General features: G+C 45.1%; 1 protein-coding gene across 1 annotated transcript in view; it reads right to left on the bottom strand.

The window, feature by feature from the left end:
• FAM161B (FAM161 centrosomal protein B) overlaps nt 1-26,777 on the bottom strand; it is a 277,968-nt gene that overhangs the window by 27,481 nt on the left and 223,710 nt on the right. Inside the window, 1 exon segment of the mRNA XM_030215409.1 lies at nt 6,526-6,665. Within this exon segment, the coding sequence (XP_030071269.1) occupies nt 6,526-6,665 (140 nt within the window).

The following is a 26,777-nucleotide window of genomic DNA, read 5'->3' as shown; positions in this document are numbered from 1 at the left end:
AATAGAATAACTGACCTTAAAGGCACAGTACTCTAACTCTGGCATCTGGAAATTGTAAGGCACTCAAGGCTACAATACTGAGAAAGCAGCCGAGGCACAAAGCTGCCAAGCAAACAGAAATAGAGAGCAGCACAGGGGGAGGGACCCAAACATAGGTGTAACACCCCAGGGGGAAAAAAACTGGGCCCCACCGGACCCAGGGCCCCAAAGCATTTTTTTTTTTTTTTTTACACACACGTACAGGGTGCTGCAACAGAATAAAGTTTGGAAGGAAAAAATCCTACAACCCAATGACAAACTACCTCACCAGACTATTGGAGACTGCACAGGCTGTCAACTGCTACCTCTGCTGAGACTGAGAAAATACTGGCTAGTGGAGGTTCTGCACATGTTATATATACAGGCATCAAAAGCTTAGTGTTTTCTCAGTCTCCCTCTGCTGGTAGGAGGACATAACCCACGCGTCTTGACCGGTCTGGAGGGTCGCTGAGGAATGAAGGGAAAAATCCCGGCCAAGTCAAGGCCTAAAAGCAGCTGAATGACGATGAAAAAGAAAGGAAAATTAAAACCGGGCCATAGTGTACAACCCTTTTCCCATAGTTTTAAACTGAAATTTTCTCTAGAGTAGACATTTTTCCCATAGTTTTAAACTGAAACCTTTTCTAGAGGTAGAAACTTAACAGCCAAAAACTTTAAAAGATAGAGGGAAGGCTCAAATCTTGTTCTAAAAAGACAGTTTCTGTTCTTTGGTTGCTGGATAGGTAGCAAGGCCACTGACCTCAATTAGGTGTTAATTAAGGTGTGAGGCAGTAGAATATCTGCATAGGTTACCAACGGCAAACCTGTTTCCTGAGTTAGCTTGAAAGAGCCTGTTTTGAAAAAGTCCCCTTAAATTCAAACTATATAAGGAGGAAAGGACCCACTGAATTTTCTTTCGAGAAGTTCTGAGAGAAGAGGACATTTCTCTGGTAAGTGAACACTATTTTGCTTTGTGCTTTGGGAACTTAAAGATTCGGGTTTAAAGGAGGAATTGTAGGTTAGTGATAGACAGAATAGAAATATAAAACAGCAAACTTTATCAACTAAGCTCCATACTCTTTTCTCCCTAGTTTTAAAATTTGAGCTTTGTACCACAGCATACCTCTAGCACGCACTGCAGGACCTAGTTTAATCTGTTCAAAATACCATCCTGGAAGCCGAGGCCAAATAGATTCTGCTTATTAAAAAAGGAGGAAGGAAGACCAAATGACAGCCGGCATGGTTAAAAAGTGAGGTGAGGAAACTATTAGAGCTAAAAGAAAATCCTTCAGAAAATGGAAGAAGGAACTGACTGAAAATATAAGAAACAGCATAAGGAATTGTCAGTTAACTGCAAAGCGCTGATAAGGAAGGCAAAGAGAGACTTTGAAAAAAAGATTGTACTGGAGGCAAAAACATATAGTACAAATTTTTTAGGTATAGTAAAAGCAGGAAGCTGGCAAAGGAATCGGTTGGACCGCTAGATGACCAAGGGGTAAAAGGGGCAATCAGGGAAGACAAAGCCATAGTGGACAGATTAAATGAATTCTTAGTTTTGGTCTTCACCGAGGAAGATTTGGGAGAGATACCGGTGCCAGAAATGGTATTCAAAGCTGACGAGTCAGGGAAACTGAATGAAATCTCTATAAACCTGGAGGATGTAATGGCTCAATTTGACAAAACTGAAGAGTAGCAAATCTCCTGGACCAGATGGTATTCATCCCAGAGTACTGATAGAACTGAAAAATGAACTTCCGGAGCTATTGTTAGTAATATGTCATTTATCCTTAAAATCAAGCGTGGTACCGGAAAATTGGAGGGTGGCCAATGCAACGCTGATTTTTTAAAAGGTTCCAGAGGAGATCCGGGAAATTATAGACCGATGAGCCTAACGTCGGTGCCGGGCAAAATTGTAGAGACTATTATAAAGATCAAATTACAGAGCATATTCAAAAGCATGGATTAATGAGACAAAGCCAATATAGATTTAGTGAAGGGAATTGTTCCTCACCAATCTATTACATTTCTTTGAAGGGATGAACAAACATGTGGATAAGGTGAGCCGGTTGATATTGTGTATTTGGATTTTCAAAAGGCGTTTGACAAAGTACCTCATGAAAGACTCCAAAGGAAATTGGAGTCATGAGAGAGGAGGTAGTGTCCTATCCAGCTTATAATCGAACGAGAAAAACGCCCAAGTTCCGACCTAAATCGGGAGATGGGCGTTTATCTCACAAAAACGAATAACGCGGTATAATCAAAAGCCGAATTTGGGTCGCTTTCAACTGCACTTCCGTCGCGGATGCGGACAAAGTGGACGGGGCGTGTCGAAGGCGGAACTGGGGCGTGGTTATCACCCGAACAGAGATGGGCGCCCTTCGCCGATAATGGATGCGTTTGTAGCTAGAATTTAGGGCACTTTTCCTGGACCCTGTTTTTTCACGAATAAGGCCCCAAAAAGTGCCCTAAATGACCAGATTACCCCCAGAGGGAATCGGGGATGACCTCCCCTGACTCCCCCAGTGGTCACTAACCCCCTCCCACCACAAAAAAATGATGTTTCACAACTTTTTATTTTCACCCTCAAATGTCATACCCTCCTCCCAGGCAGCAGTATGCAGGTCCCTGGAGCAGTTGTTAGGGGGTGCAGTGGACGTCAGGCAGGTGGACCCAGGCCCATCCCCCCTACCTGTTACATTGTGCTGCTAATGCTTATTAGTCGTCCAACCCCCCCAAACCCACTGTACCCACATGTAGGTGCCCCCCTTCACCCCTTAGGGCTATAGTAATGGTGTAGACTTGTGGGCAGTGGTTTTGAGGGGGATTTGGGGGGGCTCAACACACAATGGAAGGGTGCTATGCACCTGGGAGCTCTTTTACCTGTTTTTTGTTTTTGTAAAAGTGCCCCCTAGGGTGCCCGGTTGGTGTCCTTGCATGTGAGGGGGACCAGTGCACTACGAATCCTGGCCCCTCCCACGAACAAATGCCTTGGAGTTATTCGTTTTTGAGCTGGGCGCTTTCATTCTCCGTTATCGCTGAACAAGCAAAAACGCCCAGCTCACACATTGGCGAATAAAACATGGGCGTCTATTTTTTTCGTAATACAGTTTGGTCCGCCCCTTCACGGACCCGTTCTCGGAGATTAACGCCCATGGGAGATAGGCGTTTCTGTTCCATTATGCCCCTCCACGTGGATTAAAAACTGGTTTAAAAGATAGAAAAACAGAGAGTAGGGTTAATATGGTCAGTATTCTCAATGGAGAAGGTAGTTAGTGGGGTTCCCCAGGGGATTGCTGCTTTTTAACATATTTATAAATGGCCTAGAGACGGGAGGTAACTAGTGAGGTAATTAAATTTGCTGATGACACAAAGTTATTCAAAGTGTTTAAATCACAAGAGGGATTGTGAAAAATTACAAGAGGACCTTACGAGACTGGGGAGACTGGCGTCTAAATGTCAGATGACGTTTAATTGTGAGCAAGTGCAAAGTGATGCATGTGGGAAAGAGAACCCGAATTACAGTTACGTCATGCAGGTTTCTACGTTAGGAGTCCAGACCAAGAAAGGGATCTAGGTGTCGTTGTTGGTGGTAAGGTGAAACTCTTCTGCTCAGTGTGCTGCTAAGGCTAAGAAGGCAAATAGAATGTTAGATATTATTAGGAAAGGAATGGATAGCAAAAATGAGGATGTTATAATGCCCTTGTATCGCTCCATGGTGCGTCCGCCATTCGAATATTGTGTTCAATTCCTGGTCGCTGCATCTCAAAAAAGATATAGTGGAATAGAAAAGGTGCAGAGAAGGGCGACAAAAATGATAAAGGGGATGGGACGACCTTCCTATGATGAAAGGCTAAAGCGGCTATGGCTCTTCAGCTTGGAGAAAAGACAGCTGAGAGGAGATATGATAGTTGTCTAGTAAAATAATGAGTGGAGTGGGAAAGGGTTTGACGTGAAGCATCTGTTTTTACTCCTTCCAAAAATAGTAGGACAAGGGGGCATTCAATGAAGCTACAAAGTAGTAAATTTAAAACTAATCGGAGAAAAAGTTTCTTCACTCAACGTGTAATTCAACTCTGGAATTTGTTGCCCAGAGAACGTGGTAAAGGCGGTTAGATAAGGGGGTTTAAAAAAGGTTTGGATGGCTTCCTCAAGGATAGGTCCATAGATCATTATTAAAATGACTTGGGGAAATCCACTACTTATTCTGGGATAAGCAGCATAAAATTGTATGTACATTTTTGGGATCTTGCCAGATATTTGTGATTCTGGATTGGCCACTGTTTGAAAACAGGATGCTGGGCTCGGTGGACCTTTTGGCCTGTCCCAGTATGGCAATACTTATGTTACTTAAACTAAAAATATAAGGGAAAAACAAATGAAGGGGTTCCACAACCGGGAACACAATGTAAGGACAAAAAAGTCACCGAAAGGCAGAAAAAAGCTCTTTTGGACCGAGCGATATGAGGAGACGGTAAAAAAAAAATGCCCTCTCCTAACCATGGTAGAAAAAGAGCTGAGGAGACTATGGTGGCAGGAAGGCACTTGTGCATGCTTATGCTTTTCTTAAGTCCCAGACCAGGCGACATGGGTGTCACCCATTTGTGAGAAAACATAAGCCTACTTGTCCTTGGAAAAAACTCCTTTCCATTTTACCCAAAAGTAGACCCCTTTGGGCTGGAGTCAACCTGCTTCCAATAGTGGCACCTAAAAACCAAAAACATCTCTACCCAATATGACTATGTATTTCGGCATCCCCATAGGGCATGGAAAAAGGTATTGTATGCTATATGGCATTTAAGGCACTGCTTGGTTTGGCCAATCCCCACTCTATATGTCTGAGGCCCTTTTCCTATAGTTACATAAGTACATAAGTAAATCCACACTGGGAAAAGACCAAGGGTCCATCGAGCCCAGCATCCTGTCCACGACAGCGGCCAATCCAGGCCAAGGGCACCTGGGCAAGCTTCCCAAACGTACAAACAGTCTATACATGTTATTCCGGGAATTGTGGATTTTTCCCAGCCCATTTAGTAGTGGTTTATGGACTTGTCCTTTAGGAAACCGTCTAACCCCTTTTTAAACTCTGCCAAGCTAACCGCCTTCACCACGTTCTCCGCAACGAATTCCAGAGTTTAATTACCGCGTTGGGTTCTGCACTATATACTGTCTTAGATATTTGTGATATTAAAGGATGAGATTCAAGGCCATGACCCCTAGACTCAGATCCTAAGGCCATCTCTCCTGTAATGTTGGAGGATTCAGCCAGGAAAGAGTTCAGTCAGAGTGCAGGATAAACCTGTGATACTGATAAGTGACTTGGTCTCATTAGATGAGGCGAAGGAGGACATTCTGGTGGAGGTAAGGAAGCAGAATCCAAAGAAGATGATTATTTTACTGTTCCAGATGAACACTTCTCTCAATATAAATGTCCTTATAAGTTACTGCCCCACCGGGCTCTTCAAATGCAGCAGGAAAAAGATTGTAGAAAATTCCCCTGTGTGTCACACAGTTGTGTTCTGCTGGCCTTGTCAGCAAAACCAAATCCACTTCTCAAGTCCAAGCCATGAGTCTTTTCTGTTGGTGCCTGCAGTGCTCCACCACTTGCCACCCACTGGGCTGGTTGTTACACCCCAGCAACATGCAAGCCAATGTCACAGAAGTGAATTTAAATTCACTAGAGGTGGCTTTCATTGGCTCCTCAGGACAGAGCTCCCATTCCTCCACAACTTCCATGTTTTCCTCCTGCTACTCAAGGGAACTGCTTCCAGGCTGCCAAGTGACCTATTCCAGGAGGGAGACTGTTTGGCCAGTCCTGGCATTAAATTTACATCCCAAAGCAGAATCCAAGGACCAGCCAAAAAGTCTGCCTCCTGGAGTGAGTAACTTAGCAGCTCTGTTTTTTTGTTTTCTTAAGGTGCATCTTATGTACTTATGTAGGTGCCCCTTCCACACCCAGGGAAACTGAGCCTCATCTGAACTCCTCCGCCTGCCAGAAGACTGATGGCTATGCTTTTGGAGAATCCTGAATCCTTTCCTTGGGAGAGGCCAGATCTTCTGATCTAGCTTGGGTACTAATCTGTGTTTGGGGCAAACTAGTGTAATCTCTGCTGGGAACAAGTTCTATACTTTGCGAGTTACCCCTCTGGTTATTACACTGTATAAATAAGTTATGTGGAACATGGATAATGCGAATTGAATTGTAATAAAGAGATTACTGTTAGTAACATTATTGCGTGCCCCCTAGTCCCATCTCTTCAACAAGACATATCACAAAGATCAACACATGTGAAATCCTCCACATGTATCCAAAACTGTCTTATAATGTTTTCTTGTTTTTACTAATATGCTTCATCATTATCATGTAACCCCAAACCCTCTGTAATATCAAATGTCTACTCTCTTCTTGTATCCACTATTCATGATGTATTGTACGCCACATTGAACCTGCAAAGAGGTGGGATAATGTGGGATACAAATGCAACAAATAAATAAATAAAAATCACATACCTGTAAGTTTCTGTACTTTTTTCCACCTCATCTTTCAAATCTTTGGTATCTTTTCCTCTCTTGTTTACAAACTCTTCACTCAGTCCAACTTGATTCAGGGTACTCATATACTGATTTTCCACTGTCTTCCGTGCATCACTCTATAAGATACATCAGAAATAAATCTGAAAACCTTAATACAAAAGAACCCATAAAGAACTGGCAAAGCACTTCGGGGGTAATTCTATAACAATCTGGCCTAGGGTTATCCAGCAAGTATGCATATAAATGGCAGTATTCTAATCATTTACACACATAAGTAATTACAAGCATCCTTATTGTTGTCCTACTGGATTATTTATTTATTGCATTTGTATCCCACATTATCCCACCTCTTTGCAGGCTCAATGTGGCTTACAATTCATCATGGATACTGGAAATAGAAATGAGTATACGTTGGTTACAGACAGTTTTGTGTTACATGGTGGTGAAATACATGATGGTGTTAAAGCAGAAAGACATTATAAGACAGTTCTGGAAGTTTTAAAGATTATACAGTTACACATGTTGATCTTTGTGATATATCTTGTCGAAGAGATAGGTTTTCAATAGTTTGCGGAAATTAGTCAATTCATAGACCGTTTTCAGACCAAAAGTCCAACTAGTCCCGAATCCTGTTTCTTATAGCGCCCCATTCAATTAGCAGAATCCCGAAAAGTATCAAGATTCCAAGCTACTTACCTCCAGGGATAAGCAGTGGCTTTCCCCAGGTATATCTTAATAATGGTTTATAGACTTCTTTTGTGAATTATCCAAATCTTTACAAATGGCCTGTTATGAATACTGACTTGTGCTCATGTATGCACCATGATTTGATGGCACCAGTGGCGTAGCCAAGGGTGGGCTTGGGTGGGCCCAGGCCCACCCACTTTGGGTTCAGGCCCACCCAGTAGCAGCATACCTATGATATGGCTGGCAGGGATCCCCAAGCCCCCACCAGCCGAAAACTCCCAACGTGTCCCTCCTGCATACCTTGTAAGTAGCAGATCTTCACCTACTACTACTACTACTACTATTTAGCATTTCTATAGCGCTACAGAGGCATACGCAGCACTGCACAAACATAGAAGAAAGACAGTCCCTGCTCAAAGAGCTGACAATCTAATAGGTGAGTAGTGGAGTGCCTCAGGGATCGGTGCTGGGGCCGGATTCTGTTCAATTATTTGTGAGTGACATTGCCGAAGGGTTACGAGGTAAGTTTGCCTTTTTTGCGGATGACACCAAGATTTGCAACAGAGTGGACACCCCGGAGGGAGTGGAAACATGAAAAAAGATCTGAAGAAGCTAGAAGAATGGTCTAACGTTTGGCAATTAAAATTCATGCGAAGAAATGCAAAGTGATGCACTTAGGGAGACGTATGTGTTAGGCGGGGAGAGTCTGATTGGCACAGACGGGGAGAGGGATCTTGGGGTGATAGTATCCGAGGACCTGAAGGCGACGAAACAGTGTGACAAGGCGGTGGCCGTAGCTAGAAGATTGCTAGGCTGTATAGGGAGAGGTGTGACCAGCAGAAGAAGGGAGGTTTTAATGCCCCTGTATAAGACGTTGGTGAGGCCCCACCTGGAGTACTGTGTTCAGTTTTGGAGGCCGTACCTTGCGAAGGGTGTCAAAAAAATGGAAGCGGTGCAAAGAAAAGCTACGAGGATGGTATGGTATGGAGTGGCCTAGTGGTTAGGGTGGTGGACTTTGGTCCTGGGGAACTGAGGAACTGAGTTCGATTCCCTGCACAGGCAGCTCCTTGTGACTCTGGGCAAGTCACTTAACCCTCCATTGCCTGCCGCATTGAGCCTGCCATGAGTGGGGAAAGCGCGGGGTACAAACGTAACAAAAAAAAAAAAAAAATGTATGAAGAGAGACTTGCTGACCTGAACATGTATACCCTGGAGGAAAGGAGGAACAGGGGTGATATGATACAGACGTTCAAATATTTGAAAGGTATTAATCCGCAAACGAATCTTTCCGGAGATGGGAAGGCAAGTAAAAACGAGAGGACATGAAATGAGATTGAAGGGGGGCAGACTCAGAAAAGATGTCAGGAAGTATTTTTTCATGGAGAGTGTGGTGGATGCTTGGAATGCCCTCCTGCGGGAGGTGGTGGCGATGAAAAACAGTAACGGAATTCAAACATACGTGGGATGTGCATAAAGGAATCCTGTGCAGAAGGAATGGATCCTCAGAAGCTTAGCTACAATTGGTGGCAGAGCAGGTGGGGGGAAGAGGGGTTGGTGGTTGGGAGGCGAGGATAGGGGACGGCAGACTTTATATGGTCTGTGCCAGAGCCGGTGATGGAAGGCGGGACAGGTGGTTGGGAGGCAGGAAAAACTGCTGGGCAGACTTATATGGTCTGTGCCCTGAGAAAGACAGGTACAAATCAAGGTAAGGTATACACATGAGTTTATCTTGGGCAGACTGGATGGACCGTGCAGGTCTTTTTCTGCCGTCATCTACTATGTTACTATGTTAGACAAAAATAAATAAAGTAAGCAAATCAAATCAATTAATGTGAACGGGAAGGAAGAGAGGAGGGTAGGTGGAGGCGAGTGGTTACAAGTGGTTACGAGTCAAAAGCATGTTAAAGAGGTGGGCTTTCAGTCTAGATTTAAAGGTGGCCAAGGATGGGGCAAGACGTAGGGGCTCAGGAAGTTTATTCCAGCGTAGGGTGCAGCGAGACAGAAGGCGCGAAGTCTGGAGTTGGCAGTAGTGGAGAAGGGAACAGATAAGAAGGATTTATCCATGGAGCGGAGTGCAAGGGAAGGGGTGTAGGGAAGGACTAGTGTGGAGAGATACTGGGGAGCAGCAGAGTGAGTACATTTATAGGTTAGTAGAAGAAGTTGAACAGGATGCGAAAACGGATAGGGAGCCAGTGAAGGGTCTTGAGGAGAGGGGTAGTATGAGTAAAGCGACCCTGGCGGAAGATGAGATGGGCAGCAGAGTTTTGAACCGACTGGAGAGGGGAGAGGTGACTAAGTGGGGGGCCAGCAAGAAGCAGATTGCAGTAGTCTAAACGAGAGGTGACAAAGGTGTGGATGAGGGTTTTGGTAGAGTGCTCGGAAAGAAAGGGGCGGATTTTACGGATGTTGTAAAGAAAGAAACGACAGGTCTTGGCGATCTGCTGGATATGAGCAGAGAAGGAGAGAGAAGAGTCAAAGATGACCCCAAGGTTTCAAACTGAGGAGACAGGGAGAATGAGAGCCATCAACAGAAATAGAAAACGGGGGGGGGGGGGGGGGTGGGTGGGGGGGGGAAAATGAGAAGCTTGGTTTTGGTCATATTTAATTTCAGGTGGCGTTGAGACATCCAGACAGCAATGTCAGACAAGCACGCTGAAACTTTGGTTTGGATGCAAGGTGAGATATCAGGGGTAGAAAGGTAGATTTGGGAGTCATCAGCATAGAGATGGTAGGAAAAGCCATGGGATGAGATTAATGAGCCAAGGGAAGAAGTGTAGATAGAAAAGAGGAGGGGGACCAAGAACAGAACCCTGAGGTACGCCGACAGGCAGAGGGATAGAAGTAGAAGAGGAGCCACCAGAGTGAACACGAAAGGTAGGAAGAGAACCAGGAAAGGACAGAGCCCTGGAATCCAGTGAGGACAGGGTATCGAGAAGTATGCTGTGATCGACAGTGTCAAAAGCAGCGGAAAGATCAAGAAGAATGAGGATGGAATATTGACCTCTGGATTTAGCCAGTAATAGGTCATTGGAGACTTTAGTAAGCGCAGTTTCAGTTGAGTGGAGAGGCCGAAAACCAGATTGTAGTGGGTCAAGAATAGCATGTGAGAACAGAAAATCAAGGCAGCGGCGGTGAACAGCACGCTCAAGTAACTTGGAGAGAAAAGGAAGGAGGGAGATGGGTCGGTAATTAGAGGGACAAGTAGGGTCGAGTGAAGGCTTCTTAAGGAGAGGTGTGACCACAGCATATTTAAATGCAGCAGGGACAGTCGCAGTGGAAAGTGAGAGGTTGAGAATGTGACAGATAAAGGAATAAGAGCAGGAGAGATGGCATTAAGAAGGTGGGTGGGAATAGGATCAGAGGAACAGGTGGTACATTTTGAGGAAGAAAGGAGAAGTGTAGTTTCCTCAATAGTAACTTCAGGAAAGGAGGAAAGGAGGAAAGGGAATGAGGGGAAGGAGAGAGAGGGGAACGGACTAGTGAGGGAGAGGTGGCGAGGTAGAGAATTCAAGGTTTATCTTTTGAACCTTGTTGTGAAAGAATTCAGCAAGGGTCTGAGGAGATAATGAAGAGGGAGTTGGGGGAGAGGGCACCTTGAGGAGAGAGTTCAATGTGGTGAAGAGAAGTCGAGGATTAGAGCCAAGAGAGTTGGTCAGTTGGATATAATAATCCTGTTTGGCACGTAAAAGAGCAGATTGGAAGGAGGTCAGCATGAACTTAAAGTGTAAGAAATCAGCAAGGGCCCGAGATTTCCGCCAGAGGCGTTCGGCGGAGCAGGTACAGGAACGTAGGTAGCGGATATTAGAAGTCAGCCAAGGTTGGGGTTTTGTACGCCTTACAGGGCGGGTCTCAAAGGTGCAAGAGTGTCTAAGGCAGAGGATAGAATATTGTTGTAAGAAGAAACAGCCTCGTTGACAAACGTGGATGGTGCCACAGTAGAGAGGAGGTTTGAAACATGGGAGGATAGAGATGAAGGGTCAATACCGTGAAGATTCCTAGATAAATTAGATAAGATAGGACGGGACTGGGAGGGAGGAGATTTAAGTGTGAAAGTTATAAGATGGTGATCAGAGAGGGGAAGATCAGAGGCAAGGAAACTAGAGGGTGAACAGTTGGAGGAGAAGATGAGATCAAGACAGTGACCATTTTGATGAGTGGGGGAGGTGGAGCATAGTTGGAGATTAAAGGAGGACGTTAAAGCGAGTAACTTGGAAATATAAGAGTTGGAAGGATCATTAGCAGGAATATTAAAGTCACCAAGGATAAGAGAGGGGGAGGAAGGATCATGGAAGAAGGCAAGCCAGGCATCAAAGTCACTGAGAAAGGATGAAAGGGACTTATCAGGGGGACGATAAATGACCGCTATTCGAAGAGGCAGAGGAGAGAAAAGACGGATAGAGTGGACTTCAAAGGAGGAAAAACAGTGAGATTGAGGTGGAAGAAGGGGTTGAAATCTGGAGGAGGGAGAGAGAAGTAGTCCAACACCGCCCCCACGGCCAGCAGGGTGAGGAGTATGTGAAAATAGATAACCGCCATGGCACAGGGCTGCGACTGAAGCAGAGTCATCAGGGCAGAGCCAGGTTTCTGTTATGGCGAGCAGATGGAGGTGACGCGAGATAAAGAGGTCCTGGATATAGTGAGCAGTGACATACATACTGCTTGCACCAGCCCCACAGCCTTCCATCTGATGTATTTCTGCCTAGGCGGAAAGAGGAAGTTGCATCAGAGGGAAGGGTATGGGGCCAACATGAGCAGTGTGTATTAGTTGCTGCTCGCTGCTGTTGAAAATCTGCTATTTAAAAGGTATACAGGAGAAGGGGGGATGTTTCAGAGACCATATAGCATGCAGGTGAGAGATGGAGAGACCAAATCACCTGTGGGATGGGGCGAGGTTCTTCTGCCCACCCATCTTGAGCCAGGCCCACCCAAAATTGGGTGTCTGGCTACGCCCTAGGATGGCACATAACATACTGGTGGACAGACATGTGGGCAGAATAGGCAATTATGTGTGTAAATGATAGAATATTATAATTTATGTGTGTCTGCTCATACACTTAAACATGGCCATTTACATCAGTTATAGGGCTAGTGTAAGTGGTCATGCCTAAATGTACGCCCATCTTCAGCCACTGACACTTGTATTCTATAAAGAAAAATGATACCAAATCATATATCAAAAGCACAATGGGCCTTCAGAATTGGGTTGGCATCAAAAGGATATTTTATTGGCAAGCCCAACACAGTTTGTGTTTTGGCGAAATGCCTGCATCAGGAGTCTAAATAAAAAAAATATTAAAATACATACACACAAATAATAGGAGGAAGGAGCTGATGGGCTGGGAGGACATACGAGAAGTAGAAGGACAGTGGTCCAGGCTGAAAGAAGCTTTAAATATGGCCACAAACGTTTATGTAAGGAGAGTAAATAAAAGCAAGAGAAAAAGGAAACTGATATGGTTCTCCAAGCTGGAGGAGTGGCCTAGTGGTTAGGGTGGTGGACTTTGGTCCTGGGGAACTGAGGAACTGAGTTTGATTCCCGGCACAGGCAGCTCCTTGTGACTCTGGGTAAGTCACTTAACCCTCCATTGCCTGCGCATTGAGCCTGCCATGAGTGGGAAAGCACGGGGTACAAATGTAACAAAAAAAAAAGCAAGTGGCTGAGAAAGTAAAGGCTAAAGAGTTGGCATTCATGAAAAACAGAAAGAGGAACAAGGAGAGGAATACCGTATGAAACTGAAAAAAAGCCAAGAGAGAGATACGTCTAGCGAAAGCGGAAGAACAAATGGGTAGAAATGTAAGGAGGGGTGACAAAAATTTCTTCTGGTATATTAGTGAAAGGAGGCAGACTATAAATGGAATTGTGAGACTGAAAGATGCTGCGAATCACTATGTAGATAATGATGAAGAAAAAGCAAATTTGCTAAACAGATACTTTTGTTGTTTTCACAGAAGAAAATCCTGGAGAAGGACCACGACTGTCTGGCAAAATACATACGAGAATGGAGCGGATATAGCACCATTCACAGAAGAGAGTGTGTATGAACAACTTGAAAATCTAAAGGTGGACAAAGCCATGGGACCAGACAGGATCCACCCTAGGATATTGAGGGAGCTCAGAGAGGACACCCCGGAGGGAGTGGAAAACATGAAAAAGGATCTGCAGAAGCTAGAAGAATTGTCTAAGGTTTGGCAATTAACATTCAATGTGAAGAAATGCTAAGTGATGCATTTAGGGAGTAGAAATCCACGGGAGGCGTATGTGTTAGGCAGTGAGAGTCTGATATGTGCAGACGGGGAGAGGAATCTTGGGGTAATAGTATCTGAGGATCTGAAGGCGATGAAACAGTGTGACAAGGCGGTGGCCATAGCCAGAAGATTGCTAGGCTGTATGGAGAGAGGTGTGACCAGCAGAAGAAAGTAGGTGTTGATGCCCCTGTATAAGTCATTGGTGAGGCCCCACCTGGAGTATTGTGTTCAGTTTTGGAGGCCGTATCTTGCTAAGGATGTAAAAAGAATTGAAGTGGTGCAAAGAAAAGCTACAAAAATGGTATGGAATTTGCATTACAAGACGTATGAGGAGAGACTTGCTGACCTGAACATGTATACCCTGGAGGAAAGGAGAAACAGGGGTGATATGATACAGACGTTCAAATATTTGAAAGGTATTAATCCGCAAACGAACCTTTTCCAGAGACAGGAAGGCGGTAGAACTAGAGGAAAAGAAATGAGATTGAAGGAGGGCAGACTCAAGAAAAATGTCAGGAAGTATTTTTTTCATGGAGTGAGTGGTGGATACTTGGAATACCCTCCCGCGGGAGGTGGTGGAGATGAAAACGGTAACGGAATTCAAAAATGCGTAGGATAAACATAAAGGAATCCTGTTCAGAAGAAATGGCTCCTCAGACGCTTAGCGGAGATTGGGTGGCAGCCCCGGTGGTAGGAGGCAGGGCTAGTGGTTGGGAGGCGGGGCTAGTGCTGGCAGACTTCTATGGCCTGTGCCCTGAAAATGGCAGATACAAATCAAGGTCAGGTATACACATAAAGTAGCACATATGAGTTTATCTTGTTGGGCAGACTGGATGGACCGTACAGGTCTTTCTCTGCAGTCATCTGCTATGTTACTATGCTATGAACATGTGACATAAATAAACATCTTACAATTATTAAAAATATACTTCATAAGAATTAACATTAAAAAATAAAAATTTGAAAAACCAAATGTAAGTGTCAGCAAGACATCTGAGTAAATCTTACTAAAAACCATAAAGAATGAAACTGAATAAATAAACAGGAAAACATATCGAGGGAAGTGTAGTCCTCACGAATACCACAGATTATGTTCAGGAGATTGAGCATCAATTATCAGATACTAATTTTGATTTGCCATTTGCAGAAGACCCTACTAAGGTAGTTAAGAATGAAGCTGATTTTCTTATACAACATGGTTTTGAAGCTGATTTTCTCACTCATTCCAACAATTTACATTCTACTGAAAGTGCATAAATCCCTTATTCATACCCTGGGTAGACACTAGCGGTTCCTGCGCTGCAATGCCGACAAAGCCCATTCAAATTGAATGGGCTTTGTCAGCATTACCGCAACAGGGTCCGCTAGTGTGGTTTGATAAAAGAGGCCCTAAGATGCTTATGTAGCATATGTAGAGGTCCTTCTACTAAGGGTGCTAATGGAATTTAACATGCGCTAATGATTAATGGTACGCTAAATTATGCCCTAATCTCCTGGATTCTATACAGCACGACCAAACTTGCGCATGCAAATCCGGTTGTATTCTGGATTGTGCACATACAATTTAATTACTTCACAAGCCAATCAATGTTGATAATGCCACTTAACAAGCAATTAACACTAATTGCATTAATTAGAATTACACTCACAACTTGCTAAGCGTATTCTATACAGTGATGCGCATACATTCTAATGTGTGCTGCCAAAAGGGGGCATGGAATGGGGCAGGTTGTGGGGATTCTGAAAATTTACATGCAAGGTTATAGAATAAACCTGCTCCATGCCTACCTTAGGCCATAGGTGTATTCTATAAACCTACTGGCATATTCTATAAACTACGCCTAATCTAGGCACGGTTTATAACTACGCCTAATCTAGGCACGGTTTATAAAATACGACTAGGCGAAAGTTTATTGGTGCAGATTTTTCAGGCACTATATATAGATCTAGTCCTATATTCCTATGGGTGTCTTATTTAGCACATGGGTACGATTAGCGCATGCTACATCTGTTAGCGCACCTTAGAAAAGGACCCCTTATTGAATTGAGAATAATCCATACCAGTGGCACAAAGATTCTCAGAGAGAGGATATCCAGCAAAGTGTATTAGTAAAGGATTCAATAAAGCGAAGGCAGCAATAGAGAAGGTTCTTCTTCTGCCTCATGACTCTGTAATAGGGTTGCCTCACTGCCCTTTGAATAACATCCACCGATACCGATGCAGTCAGTGGAAGTGGTTGTTTTTTTTTTTTGTTACATTTGTACCCCGTTGCTTTCCCACTCATGGCTCAATGCAGCTTACTGGGGCAATGGAGGGTTAAGTGACTTGCCAGAGTCACAAGGAGCTGCCTGTGCCTGAGAGTGGGAATCAAACTCAGTTCCCCAGGACCAAAGTCCACCACCCTAACCACTAGGCCACTCCTCCACTTTTGGTGGGGACCGCTGCTCTGGGGATAGACTGCCTCAAGGGAGGTACAGCAAACCTTTGCTAGTTTGCCTCCTCCAGCTGCGGGACTGAACCTCCGGAGTCTGGGCAGCGCTGGTCACGCTCTACAAAGGGTGTCCATAGGTCCAGCCAACAACAGTGCAGCACTGGGCTCCACAGGCTAAACCCAGACTTTAGACTTTCGCTTAACCATCAAGAAAAGTAAGTAGGACAATGTTGTCTTGCACGAGCTCCTCATCAGGCTGCCATCTTAGACCGAGCTCCTCCTCCAGTACAACCTGAATACTTTCCCTTTAATCAGTAAACAACAATCTTCACATTCGTTATTCCGTAAATATCTGAAACCTTTTCAGAAGCCATCTGGAATAGTATGACTATTTAGATCGAATGATTTGTTAGATAGTTAAGGTTTTTTTCTATTAATTTTGTTTTTATTATGTGTGTTGCTGTAATTCTCTTTTGAACCAATTTCCATTGGGATAGACTGCGTTATAAATACTGGGATACCCGGGATTATGATGTTCTTACATAAGTACACAAGTATTGCCATACTGGGACAGACCGAAGGTCATTCAAACCCAGCATCCCGTTTCCAACAGTGGCTAATCCAGGTCACAAATACTGCTTAATCCCGAAATACTGGATTTTCCCCAACCCAATTTAATAATGGTCTCTGTACTTTTCCTTTAGGATGCCATCCAAACCTTTTTTAACTCTGCTAAGCTAACCGCCTTTACCACATTCTCTGAAAACCCGAATTCCACAGTTTAATACACGTTGAGTGAAGAAAAAGTTCTCTCCGATTCGTTTAATGTACTACTTGTGTAGCTTCATCGCATGCCCCCTAGTCCTAGTATTTTTGGAAAGTGGTAAACAGACGCTTCACGTCTACGCGTTCCACTCCACTCATATTTTATAGACCTCTATCATATCTTCCTCAGCCGCCTTGTTTCTCCAAGCTGAAGAGCCCTAGCCGCTTTAGCCTTTCCTATAGGGAAGTCGTCCCATCCCCTTTATCATTTTCGTCACCCTTCTCTGCACCTTTTTCTAATTCCACTATATCTTTTTTGAGATAATGCAACCAGAATTGAACACAATATACGAGGCGTGGTCGCACCATGGAGAGATATAAGGCATTATAATGTCCTCATTTTTGTTTTCCATTCCTTTCCTAATAATACCTAACATTTTATTTGCTTTCTTAGCTGCAGCAGCACACTGAGCAGAAGGTTTCAACGTATCATCAACGACGACACCTAGATCCCTTTCTTGGTCTGTGACTCCTAACATGGAACCTTGCATGACGTAGCTATAATTTGGGTTCCTCTTCACCACATGCATCACTTTGCACTTGCTCACATTAAACGTCATCTGTCATTAGATGCCCAGTCTCCCAGTCTCGTAAGGTCCTCTTGTAATTTTTCACAATCCCCCTGCGATTTAACGACTTTGAATAACTTTGTGTCATCAGCAAATTTAATTACCTCGCTAGTTACTCCATCTCTGGGTCATTTATAAATATGTTAAAAGCAGCAGTCCCAGCACAGAGCCCTGGGGAACCCTACTAACTACCCTTCTCCATTGAGAATACTGACCATTAACCCTACTCTCTGTTTTCTATCTTTTAATCAGTTTTAATCCACAAGAGGACACTACCTCCTATCTCATGACTCTCCAATTTCCTTTGGAGTCTTTCATGAGGTACTTTGTCAAACGCCTTCTGAAAATCCAGATACACAATATCAACCGGCTCACATGTTTGTTCACTCCTTCAAAGAAATGTAGTAGATTGGTGAGGCAAGATTTCCCTTCACTAAAGCCATGCTTTTGAAAATGCTCTGTAATTTTGTTCTTTTTAATAGTCTCTACCATTTTGTCTGGCACCGACATCAGACTCACCGGTCTATAATTTCCCAGATCTCCTCTGGAACCTTTTTTAGAAATCGGCGTTATATTGGCCACCCTCCAATCTTCTGGTACCACGCTCGATTTTAAGGATAAATTTACATATTACTAACAATAGCTCCGCAAGTTTCATTTTTCAGTTCTATCGGTACTCTAGGAGTATTACCATCTGTCCAGGAGATTTGTTTCTCTCAGTTTGTAGAACTGCCCCATTACATCCTCCAGGTTTACAGAGAATTCATTAAGTTTCTCCGACTCATCAGCTTCGAATAACATTTCTGGCACAGGTATCCCATCCAAATCTTCCTCGGTGAAGACTGAACCAAAGAATTCATTTAATCTCTCCGCTATGGCTTTGTCTTCCCTGATCGCCCCTCTTACTCCTCGGTCACCTAGTGGTCCAACCGATTCTTTTGTCGGCTTCCTGCTTTTAATATACCTAAAAAAATTTTAACCAGCAGGCTCATTTTCGAAAGAGGACGCCCATCTTTCAACACAAATCGGAAGATGGGTGTCCTTCTCCCAGCGTTGTCCAAATCGGTATAATTAAAAGCTGATTTTGGACGTCCCAACTGCTTCTCCATCGCAGGGACGGCCAAGTTCAAGGGGGCGTATTGGAGGCGTAGCGAAGGTGGGTGTGCCTAACACATGGACATCCTCGACCCATAATGGAAAAAAAAGGGTGTCTCTGATGAGCACTTGGACGACTTTACCTGGTCCTGTTTTTCTTATGACCAAGGCACAAAAAGGTGGCCGAAATGACCAGATGACCACCAGAGAGAATCGGGGATGACTTCCCCTTACTCCCCCAGTGGTCACTAACCCCCTCCCACCCTCTAAAAATAACTTTAAAAATATTTTGTGCCAGCCTCAGATTTATTTATTATTATCTCATTTGTACCCCACAGTTCCCAACAGTGTCAGGCTCAATGTGGCTTACAGCGCACCACAAAAGCAGACGCCAATTGCAAGTAAATGAAGCTAATACAGCAGAAAACCTACACAAGAGGATAATGGGGAGGAAGAGGAAGGGACAGAAGGAGTAGGGAAACCAGGAGAGAGGAGGGAAGGGGAATGTGTCCAAAATTGTCTCTAGATTGATGCGCATCCAACAGTGGAGACACAATGCAGAGACTGTGAGATTAGTGTTTCCAAATAACATGGTCTTAGTGATTTCCTGAATGCTAGGTGTTGGTGATGGTTTTTATGGTTTTCGGCAAAGAGTTACAAAGCTGAGTGCTGATGAAAGAGAAGGATGTAGCATACGTGGATTTGTACTTTTTGCATTTGCAGTTTGGATAATGAAGGTTTAGATATGAACGGGAGAGTCTAAATGTATTCCTGGGAGGTAGGATGATGAGATGAATCATGTAGCCAGGAACTTCGCCATATGGGATTTTGTGAACTAGAGAACAGATTTTAAAGGTGATTCGATCTTGACAGGAATCCAATGCAGTTTCTCTCGGAGGGCGCGGCACTTTCAAAATTTGACTTGCCATAAATTAATCTGGCCGCTGTATTTTGGGCCGTCTGCAGTTTTCTTAATTAGTTGCTCTTTACATCCAGCGTAAACTCTGTTACAATATCCAGATGGCATAGAATGACGAACTGTATGAGGTACAAAAGACCTCTAGGGAAAAAAGATTTTATTCATTTTAGTTTCCACAGCGTTAAAGTTAAACACTAACGTATTTGATTTCCTATGTATATTTACTCAAAGCTAATATCAAATCCAATCATATTATGATCACTGTTATCAATTGGCCCCGCACCAGATCATGCGCTCCACTAAGGACTAGGTCTAGAATTTGGTCCTTCTCTCGTCGGCTCCTGTACCAGCTGCTCCATAAAGCAGTCCTTGATTCATCAAGGAATTTTACCTCCTAGTCAATATCAGGGTAATTGAAATCACCCATTATTATTGGTGTTCCCCAGTTTGTTTGCGTCCCTAATTTCCTTTAACATTTCTGCATTCCGTCTGTTCATCCTGGCCAAGCGGACGGTAGTACACTCCTATCACTATCCTTTTCCCCTTTAGCACGTGGAATTTCAATCCACAGTGATTCCAAGAAGTGTTTTGTTTCCTGCAGAATTTTCAATCCATTTGATTCAAGGCTTTCCTTAATATACAATGCTACCCCCTCCACCAATTCGATCCACCCTATCACAACGATATAATTTGTACCCCGGTATGACAGTGTCCCACTGGTTATCCTCCTTCCACCAGGTCTCAGAGATGCCTATTATATCTAATTTTTCATTTAAGTGCAATATATTCTAACCCGCCCATCTTATTTCTTATGCTCCTGGCATTCGCAAATAGACATTTCAATCTATGTTTGTTGTTCTATTTACATCATGCTCAGTACTTGACAATATTAATTTGCAATATTTTGTCTGATTTTCATTTTATTTAAGGACACCTGATCTACTATGGTCTCTTTTGCAACCTCACTTTCAGGATACCCTATCTTCCCTGTTATGCGCTTTTGAGCGAATTGTCGGCCTTCCCCCCATTTCTAGTTTAAAAGCTGCTCTATCTCCTTTTTAAATGCTGATGCCAGCAGCCTAGTCCCACCCTGGTTAAGGTGGAGCCCATCCTTCGGAATAGGCTCCCCCTTCCCCAGAATGTTTCCCCAGTTCCTAACAAACTAAAACCCTCCTCCCTGCACCATCACCTCATCCATGCATTGAGACTCTGGAGCTCTGCCTGTTTCTTGGGCCCTGGGCGTGGAACGGGTAGCATTTCAGAAATGCTACCCTAGAGGTTCTGGATTTGAGCTTTCTACCTAAGAGCCTAATTTGGCTTCCAGAACCTCTCTCCCCCATTTTCCTATGTCACTGGTACCCACATGTACCAAGACAGCCGGCTCCTCCCCAGCACTATCTAAATCCTATCTAGGTGATGCGTGAGGTCCACCACCTTCGCACCAGGCAGGCAAGTCACCAGGCGATCTCACGTCCACCAGCCATCCAGCTATCTATATGCCTAATGATCGAATCACCAACTACAACAGCTGTCCTAACCCTCCCCTCCTGGGCAGCATTTGGAGACATATCCTCGGTACGCGAGGATAGTACATCCTCTGGAGGGCAGGTCCTGGCTACAGAAGTAAAAATTATTACAGCCTCATTCATTCTGTACATATCATCTCATTTTCAAAAAACTATCAAGGTAAAATTATGTATCATACCTGATAATTTCTTTCCATTAATCATAGCTGATCATCCATAGACTGGTGGGTTGTGTCCATCTACCAGCAGGTGGAGATAGAGAACAATCCTTTTGCCTCCCTATATGTGGTCATGTGCTGCCGGAAACTCCTCAGTATGTCGATATCCAAGCTCCATCCGCAGGACTCAGCACTTAGAGAATTACACCCACAAAGGGACACTCTGCCCAGCTCACCACCGCCGAAACGGGGGAGGGGAATTAACCCAGCTCATCCCCACACAAGTGGGGGAGGGGAATCCGTCCAGCTCATCCCCGCGGAGCGGGGGAGGGACACCACACCCGCCGATGCGGGGGGATCTGGCTATCCTGCAACCGCAACCGCGGGAGGAGCTGACTGACCCTAACACCGCCGAAGCGGGAGGGGTACAAAGCTGCCCTACTGCCGCACGAAGCGGGAGGGAGCTCCGGCAGAATTTATGTCTCAATCCAGCCCCGTAAAACGGAGGGGAGAGGAATGCAGCAGCTCACTGTAACACAAATTCGTCTCAACTCTTGAAGAATCCATTGAAAAACTTGAACACGAAGTCCTCCTGAACAGGAACTGAAGACTAAACTTGAACCTGAAATGTAACCAGAAAATAAACAATACAGATATCTGGGAGGGGCTATGGATTGATCAGCTATGATTAATGGAAAGAAAATTATCAGGTATGATACATAATTTTACCTTCCATATCATCATGCTGATCAATCCATAGACTGGTGGGATGTACCGAAGCAGTACTCACCCAGGGCGGGACATTGAAATCCCTGACCGCAACACTGAAGCTCCAAACCGGGCCTCCGCCCGAGCAGCCACAGCCAAGCGGTAATGCCTGGAGAAGGTATGGGCCGATGCCCAAGTTGCCGCCTTGCAAATCTCTTCCAAGGAGACGGACCCGGCCTCTGCCATCGAGGCCGCCTGAGCTCTAGTGGAGTGAGCCTTCAGCTGGATCGCGGCACCTTCCCCCGCGGCCACATAAGCCGCTGCAATGGCTTCCTTGACCCATCTTGCCACTGTAGGCTTAGAAGCCTGCAGACCCTTACGAGGACCTGCAAACAGGACAAACAGATGATCCGATTTCCGGAAATCATTGGTCATTTCCAAGTATCTGATGATGACTCGTCTCACATCAGATATTGAGAGCAGAGTATTCTCTGGGTAGTCCTCCCTACGAAAGGAAGGGAGACAGAGCTGCTGATTCACATGGAAGCGAGAAACAATCTTGGCAGGAAAGGAAGGCACTGTGCGAATAGTCACTCCTGCCTCAGTGAACTGCAGAAAAGGCTCTCGACTATGAAGTGCCTGGAGCCGAAACTCTTCTGGCTGAAGTGATAGCCACCAAAAAGACTGCTTTCAATGTCAGGTCTTTCAGAGATGCCCTAGACAAGGGTTCAAAAGGCGGCTTCTGCAAGGCTCTTAGCACCAGGTTGAGATTCCACGCAGGCACCACTGAGTGCAGAGGAGGGCGCAGGTGATTAACCTCCCTTGAGAAAGCGCACCACATCTGGCTGCGAAGCCAGGGAAGCACCCTTCAGGCGGCCCCTGAAGCAAGCCAGAGCCGCTACCTGGACTTTAAGGGAACTGAGCGACAGGCCTTTCTCCAGACCTTCTTGCAGGAATGCCAACACTGAAGAAATTGGAGCAGTGAAGGGAGAAAGTGAGCCTGCTTCACACCACGCTGCAAAGGTACGCCATAGCGTAAGCAGTAGAAGTAGAGCGCTTCCTCGCTCTCAGCATAGTGGCAATGACCTTGTCTGAGAAGCCCTTCTTTCTCAGACGCTGCCGCTCAATAGCCAGGCCGTAAGACCAAAGGGGGAGGGATCCTCCATCACCACGGGACCCTGATGTAACAGGCCCTGCTCCACTGGCAGCCGCAGAGGATCGTCGACTGAGAGCCTGATCAAGTCCGCATACCAGGGACGTCTGGGCCAGTCCGTACCCACCAGGATTATCCGGCCCGGATGCTTTGCCACCCGGGTCTAGCACCCTGCCCAACATGGGCCAGGGCGGGAACAAATAGAGAAGCTCTTGTGTCGGCCACTGTTGGAGAAGAGCATCTACTCCCAGGGATCGAGGGTCCCGTCCTCCTGCTGAAAAAGCGCGGCACTTGGCAATTGGCCGATGACGCCATCAGATCTAGTCTCGGCTGGCCCAGCGCTTCGTGATGGTCCAAGAAAGCCTGAGCAGATAGCTGCCACTCTCCGGGCTCCAAGGTATTGGCGACTGATAAGGAAGGCCTGATGCAGCAGCAAAATAAACTCGGGGGAGAAACTCCCCAGACTGTGAATTTCAGCAGCCTGGGCCACAGCCCTAGACGCACCCTCAACCGGCGCTCGCAAGAGCGGGGGAGGCAACATGCTGCGCATCCAAGATGGCGTCCAGCGCGACACTCCGCGAAGGAGCCACGCGGGAAGAACGGCGCTTAACTTTAGCCCGCTTTTTTGCCGTCGCCCAAATCAAGGGCGGCCATGGCATGAACGTCTCCCAGCTCAAGGGCGGCCCAAGAAGAATCCGTCCGAGCAGAGTGGCCTCCAAGATGCGGAGGCGAGCAGCGGGGGATGGGCGTTTTATGGCGGGAAAAACCGCCGCGCCAGAGGAAGACGCCGGGACACTGACCGGCCTCCAAACTGACAACCCACCAAGGACGAATCAGACCTTTAAAACCCCCCCACCGCATCCCGCTATAAGCGCACACGCGGTCCGGGGAGCGATTCTTCAGCGCCCTCCGGCCCTCCGACGCCATAGGCCACGTGGAGATCAATCGGGAACGCGCCTGCCCGCTATAAAAGGTAAAAATTACATGCTTCTCGCTCCGAGCTGTAACGACCTGGTGTCCCAGTGAGTAGCTGCAATAAACGTTTAAATAAACGTCGAAATAAAGCCCTTAAGGACGTCCAAAATTTTTTTTTTTAACGGAGCCAGCGGGAGGGGGAGAAAGGAGGGACCCTGGCGCCACCAGGTTTTGCACTTGCTCACGAAGAGCCCTCAACCCCAGGCACTCAACAAAACCTAAAAATTAAGCTTGGAGGCCTAGCCAGAGCTGCTGCTGTGTGGACCACCACTGCTGAGATAGAGAACATACTGAGGAAGTTTCCCGGCAGCACATGACCACATATAGGGAGGCAAAGGATTGCTCTCTATCTCCACCTGCTGGTAGATGACACAACCCACCATCTATAGATTGATCAGCATGATGAATGGAAATAACCATTTATAACCATGTTATAGGTATTCTTTTCGAAAAAATATCATAAGACAAGCAATGACGAATGAAGAAGGTAATGAGTTCCAGATTTCAACTGTGGAAAAACAATAAGATCTTTAGGTCTGTCCCCATGACGCGGGACCTAGGAAGCTTGAAGAATATTCCAGGAATTGGCAGTTAAGATTTAATGCTAAAAATGCAGGGTCATGCGTTTGGATGCAAAAAACCTAAGGGAATGGTACAGTTTAGAGGTGAAGAACTTTTGTGATAAAAGAGGAACAGGACTTGGATGTGACTGTTTGTGATGATCTTAAAGTGGCCAGGTAGAAAAATCGACAGTAAAAGCTAGAAGGATGGTTGGGTGCGTAGGAGAGGAATGGCCAGTAGGAAAAAAAAAGGAGATGATGATGCCCCTGTATAAGACTCTGTTGAGACCTTATTTAAAATATTGTGTACAATTCTGGAGATCGCACCTTCAAAAAGATATAAACAGGATGAAGTGGGGCCAGACGGCATCTACGAAAATGGTCAGTGGTCTTCGTCATAAAACTTATGAGAACAGACTTAAAGATCTCAATACTTAAAGATCTCTAATGCATTTTTTTGAGGGGGTAAGCAAACATGTGGACAATGGGGAGCCGGTTGATATTGTATATCTGGATTTTCAGAAGGCGTTTGACAAAGTGCCGCACGAAAGACTCCTGAAGAAATTGCAGAGTCATGGAATCGGAGGTAGGGTATTATTATGGATTAAGAACTGGTTGAAAGATAGAAAGCAGAGAGTAGGATTGCGTGGCCAGTATTCTCAGTGGAGAAGGGTAGTTAGTGGGGTCCCGCAGGGGTCTGTGCTGGGTCCGTTGCTTTTTAATGTATTTATAAATGACCTAGAGATGGGAATAACTAGTGAGGTAATTAAATTCGCCGATGACACAAAATTATTCAGGGTCATCAAGTCGCAGGAGGAATGTGAACGATTACAGGAGGACCTTGCGAGACTGGGAGAATGGGCGTGCAAGTGGCAGATGAAGTTCAATGTTGACAAGTGCAAAGTGATGCATGTGGGTAAGAGGAACCCGAATTATAGCTACGTCTTGCAAGGTTCCACGTTAGGAGTTACGGATCAAGAAAGGGATCTGGGTGTCGTCGTCGATGATACGCTGAAACCTTCTGCTCAGTGTGCTGCTGCGGCTAGGAAAGCGAATAGAATGTTGGGTGTTATTAGGAAGGGTATGGAGTCCAGGTGTGCGGATGTTATAATGCCGTTGTATCGCTCCATGGTGCGACCGCACCTGGAGTATTGTGTTCAGTACTGGTCTCCGTATCTCAAAAAAGATATAGTAGAATTGGAAAAGGTACAGCGAAGGGCGACAAAAATGATAGTGGGGATGGGACGACTTTCCTATGAAGAGAGGCTGAGAAGGCTAGGGCTTTTCAGCTTGGAGAAGAGACGGCTGAGGGGAGATATGATAGAAGTGTATAAAATAATGAGTGGAATGGATCGGGTGGATGTGAAGCGACTGTTCACGCTATCCAAAAATACTAGGACTAGAGGGCATGAGTTGAAGCTACAGTGTGGTAAATTTAAAACGAATCGATAAAATTTTTCTTCACCCAACGTGTAATTAGACTCTGGAATTCATTGCCGGAGAACGTGGTACGGGCGGTTAGCTTGACGGAGTTTAAAAAGGGGTTAGATAGATTCCTAAAGGACAAGTCCATAGACCGCTATTAAATGGACTTGGAAAAATTCCGCATTTTTAGGTATAACTTGTCTGGAATGTTTTTACGTTTGGGGAGCGTGCCAGGTGCCCTTGACCTGGATTGGCCACTGTCGGTGACAGGATGCTGGGCTAGATGGACCTTTGGTCTTTCCCAGTATGGCACTACTTATGTACTTATGTACTTATGTAGGAGAGGGAAAATATGATAGAGATGTTTCAATTTATTTATTTACTTATTTTTCCAAGTCTCTTTCAATTTATTTACTTATTTCTTTCAGCTTTTGCTCACACCTTTTTCAGTAATAGTTCAAGGTGAGTTACATTCAGGTACACTGGGTATTTGAGAGGAAGCTCTGGAAAGGGGGGGTATAGGATGAAGGTGAAAAGGGATAGAAGTAATCTGATGAAATACTTCTTCACGGAAAGGGTGGTGTTCACATGCATAGGAGCCAACTTTTCAAAATGATTGGGGGTGCTGAATGAACGCAACCCAATATTCTTCCGTCACCTGCGACCACCAAAAAACAAATAGTACCATTCACCTTTCTTTTGTTTTGGTTTTTTAAAATATATTTAATTGCAACAGTCAGATATAACAACAACAGAGCAATACCAAATTGAAAATGAATGGTGTGCAAAATGAGTCTACTGTCTAAGTAGTTGCAGGGTACAAGTGTAATAACTTGCGCCACAGCATTCTTATCATCAGCTGTGGGAGATAGTGGTACTGCTGTGCTGATAGGTCCTAAGTTTTAAAAAGACCATTTCCCTCATATTGACAAACCATAGCTGCAGGTAGT

Source organism: Microcaecilia unicolor, chromosome 9, assembly GCF_901765095.1.
Source record: "Microcaecilia unicolor chromosome 9, aMicUni1.1, whole genome shotgun sequence".
Taxonomy (NCBI): Eukaryota; Metazoa; Chordata; class Amphibia; order Gymnophiona; family Siphonopidae; genus Microcaecilia; species Microcaecilia unicolor.
This window is presented reverse-complemented; position numbering and strand designations above follow the sequence as displayed.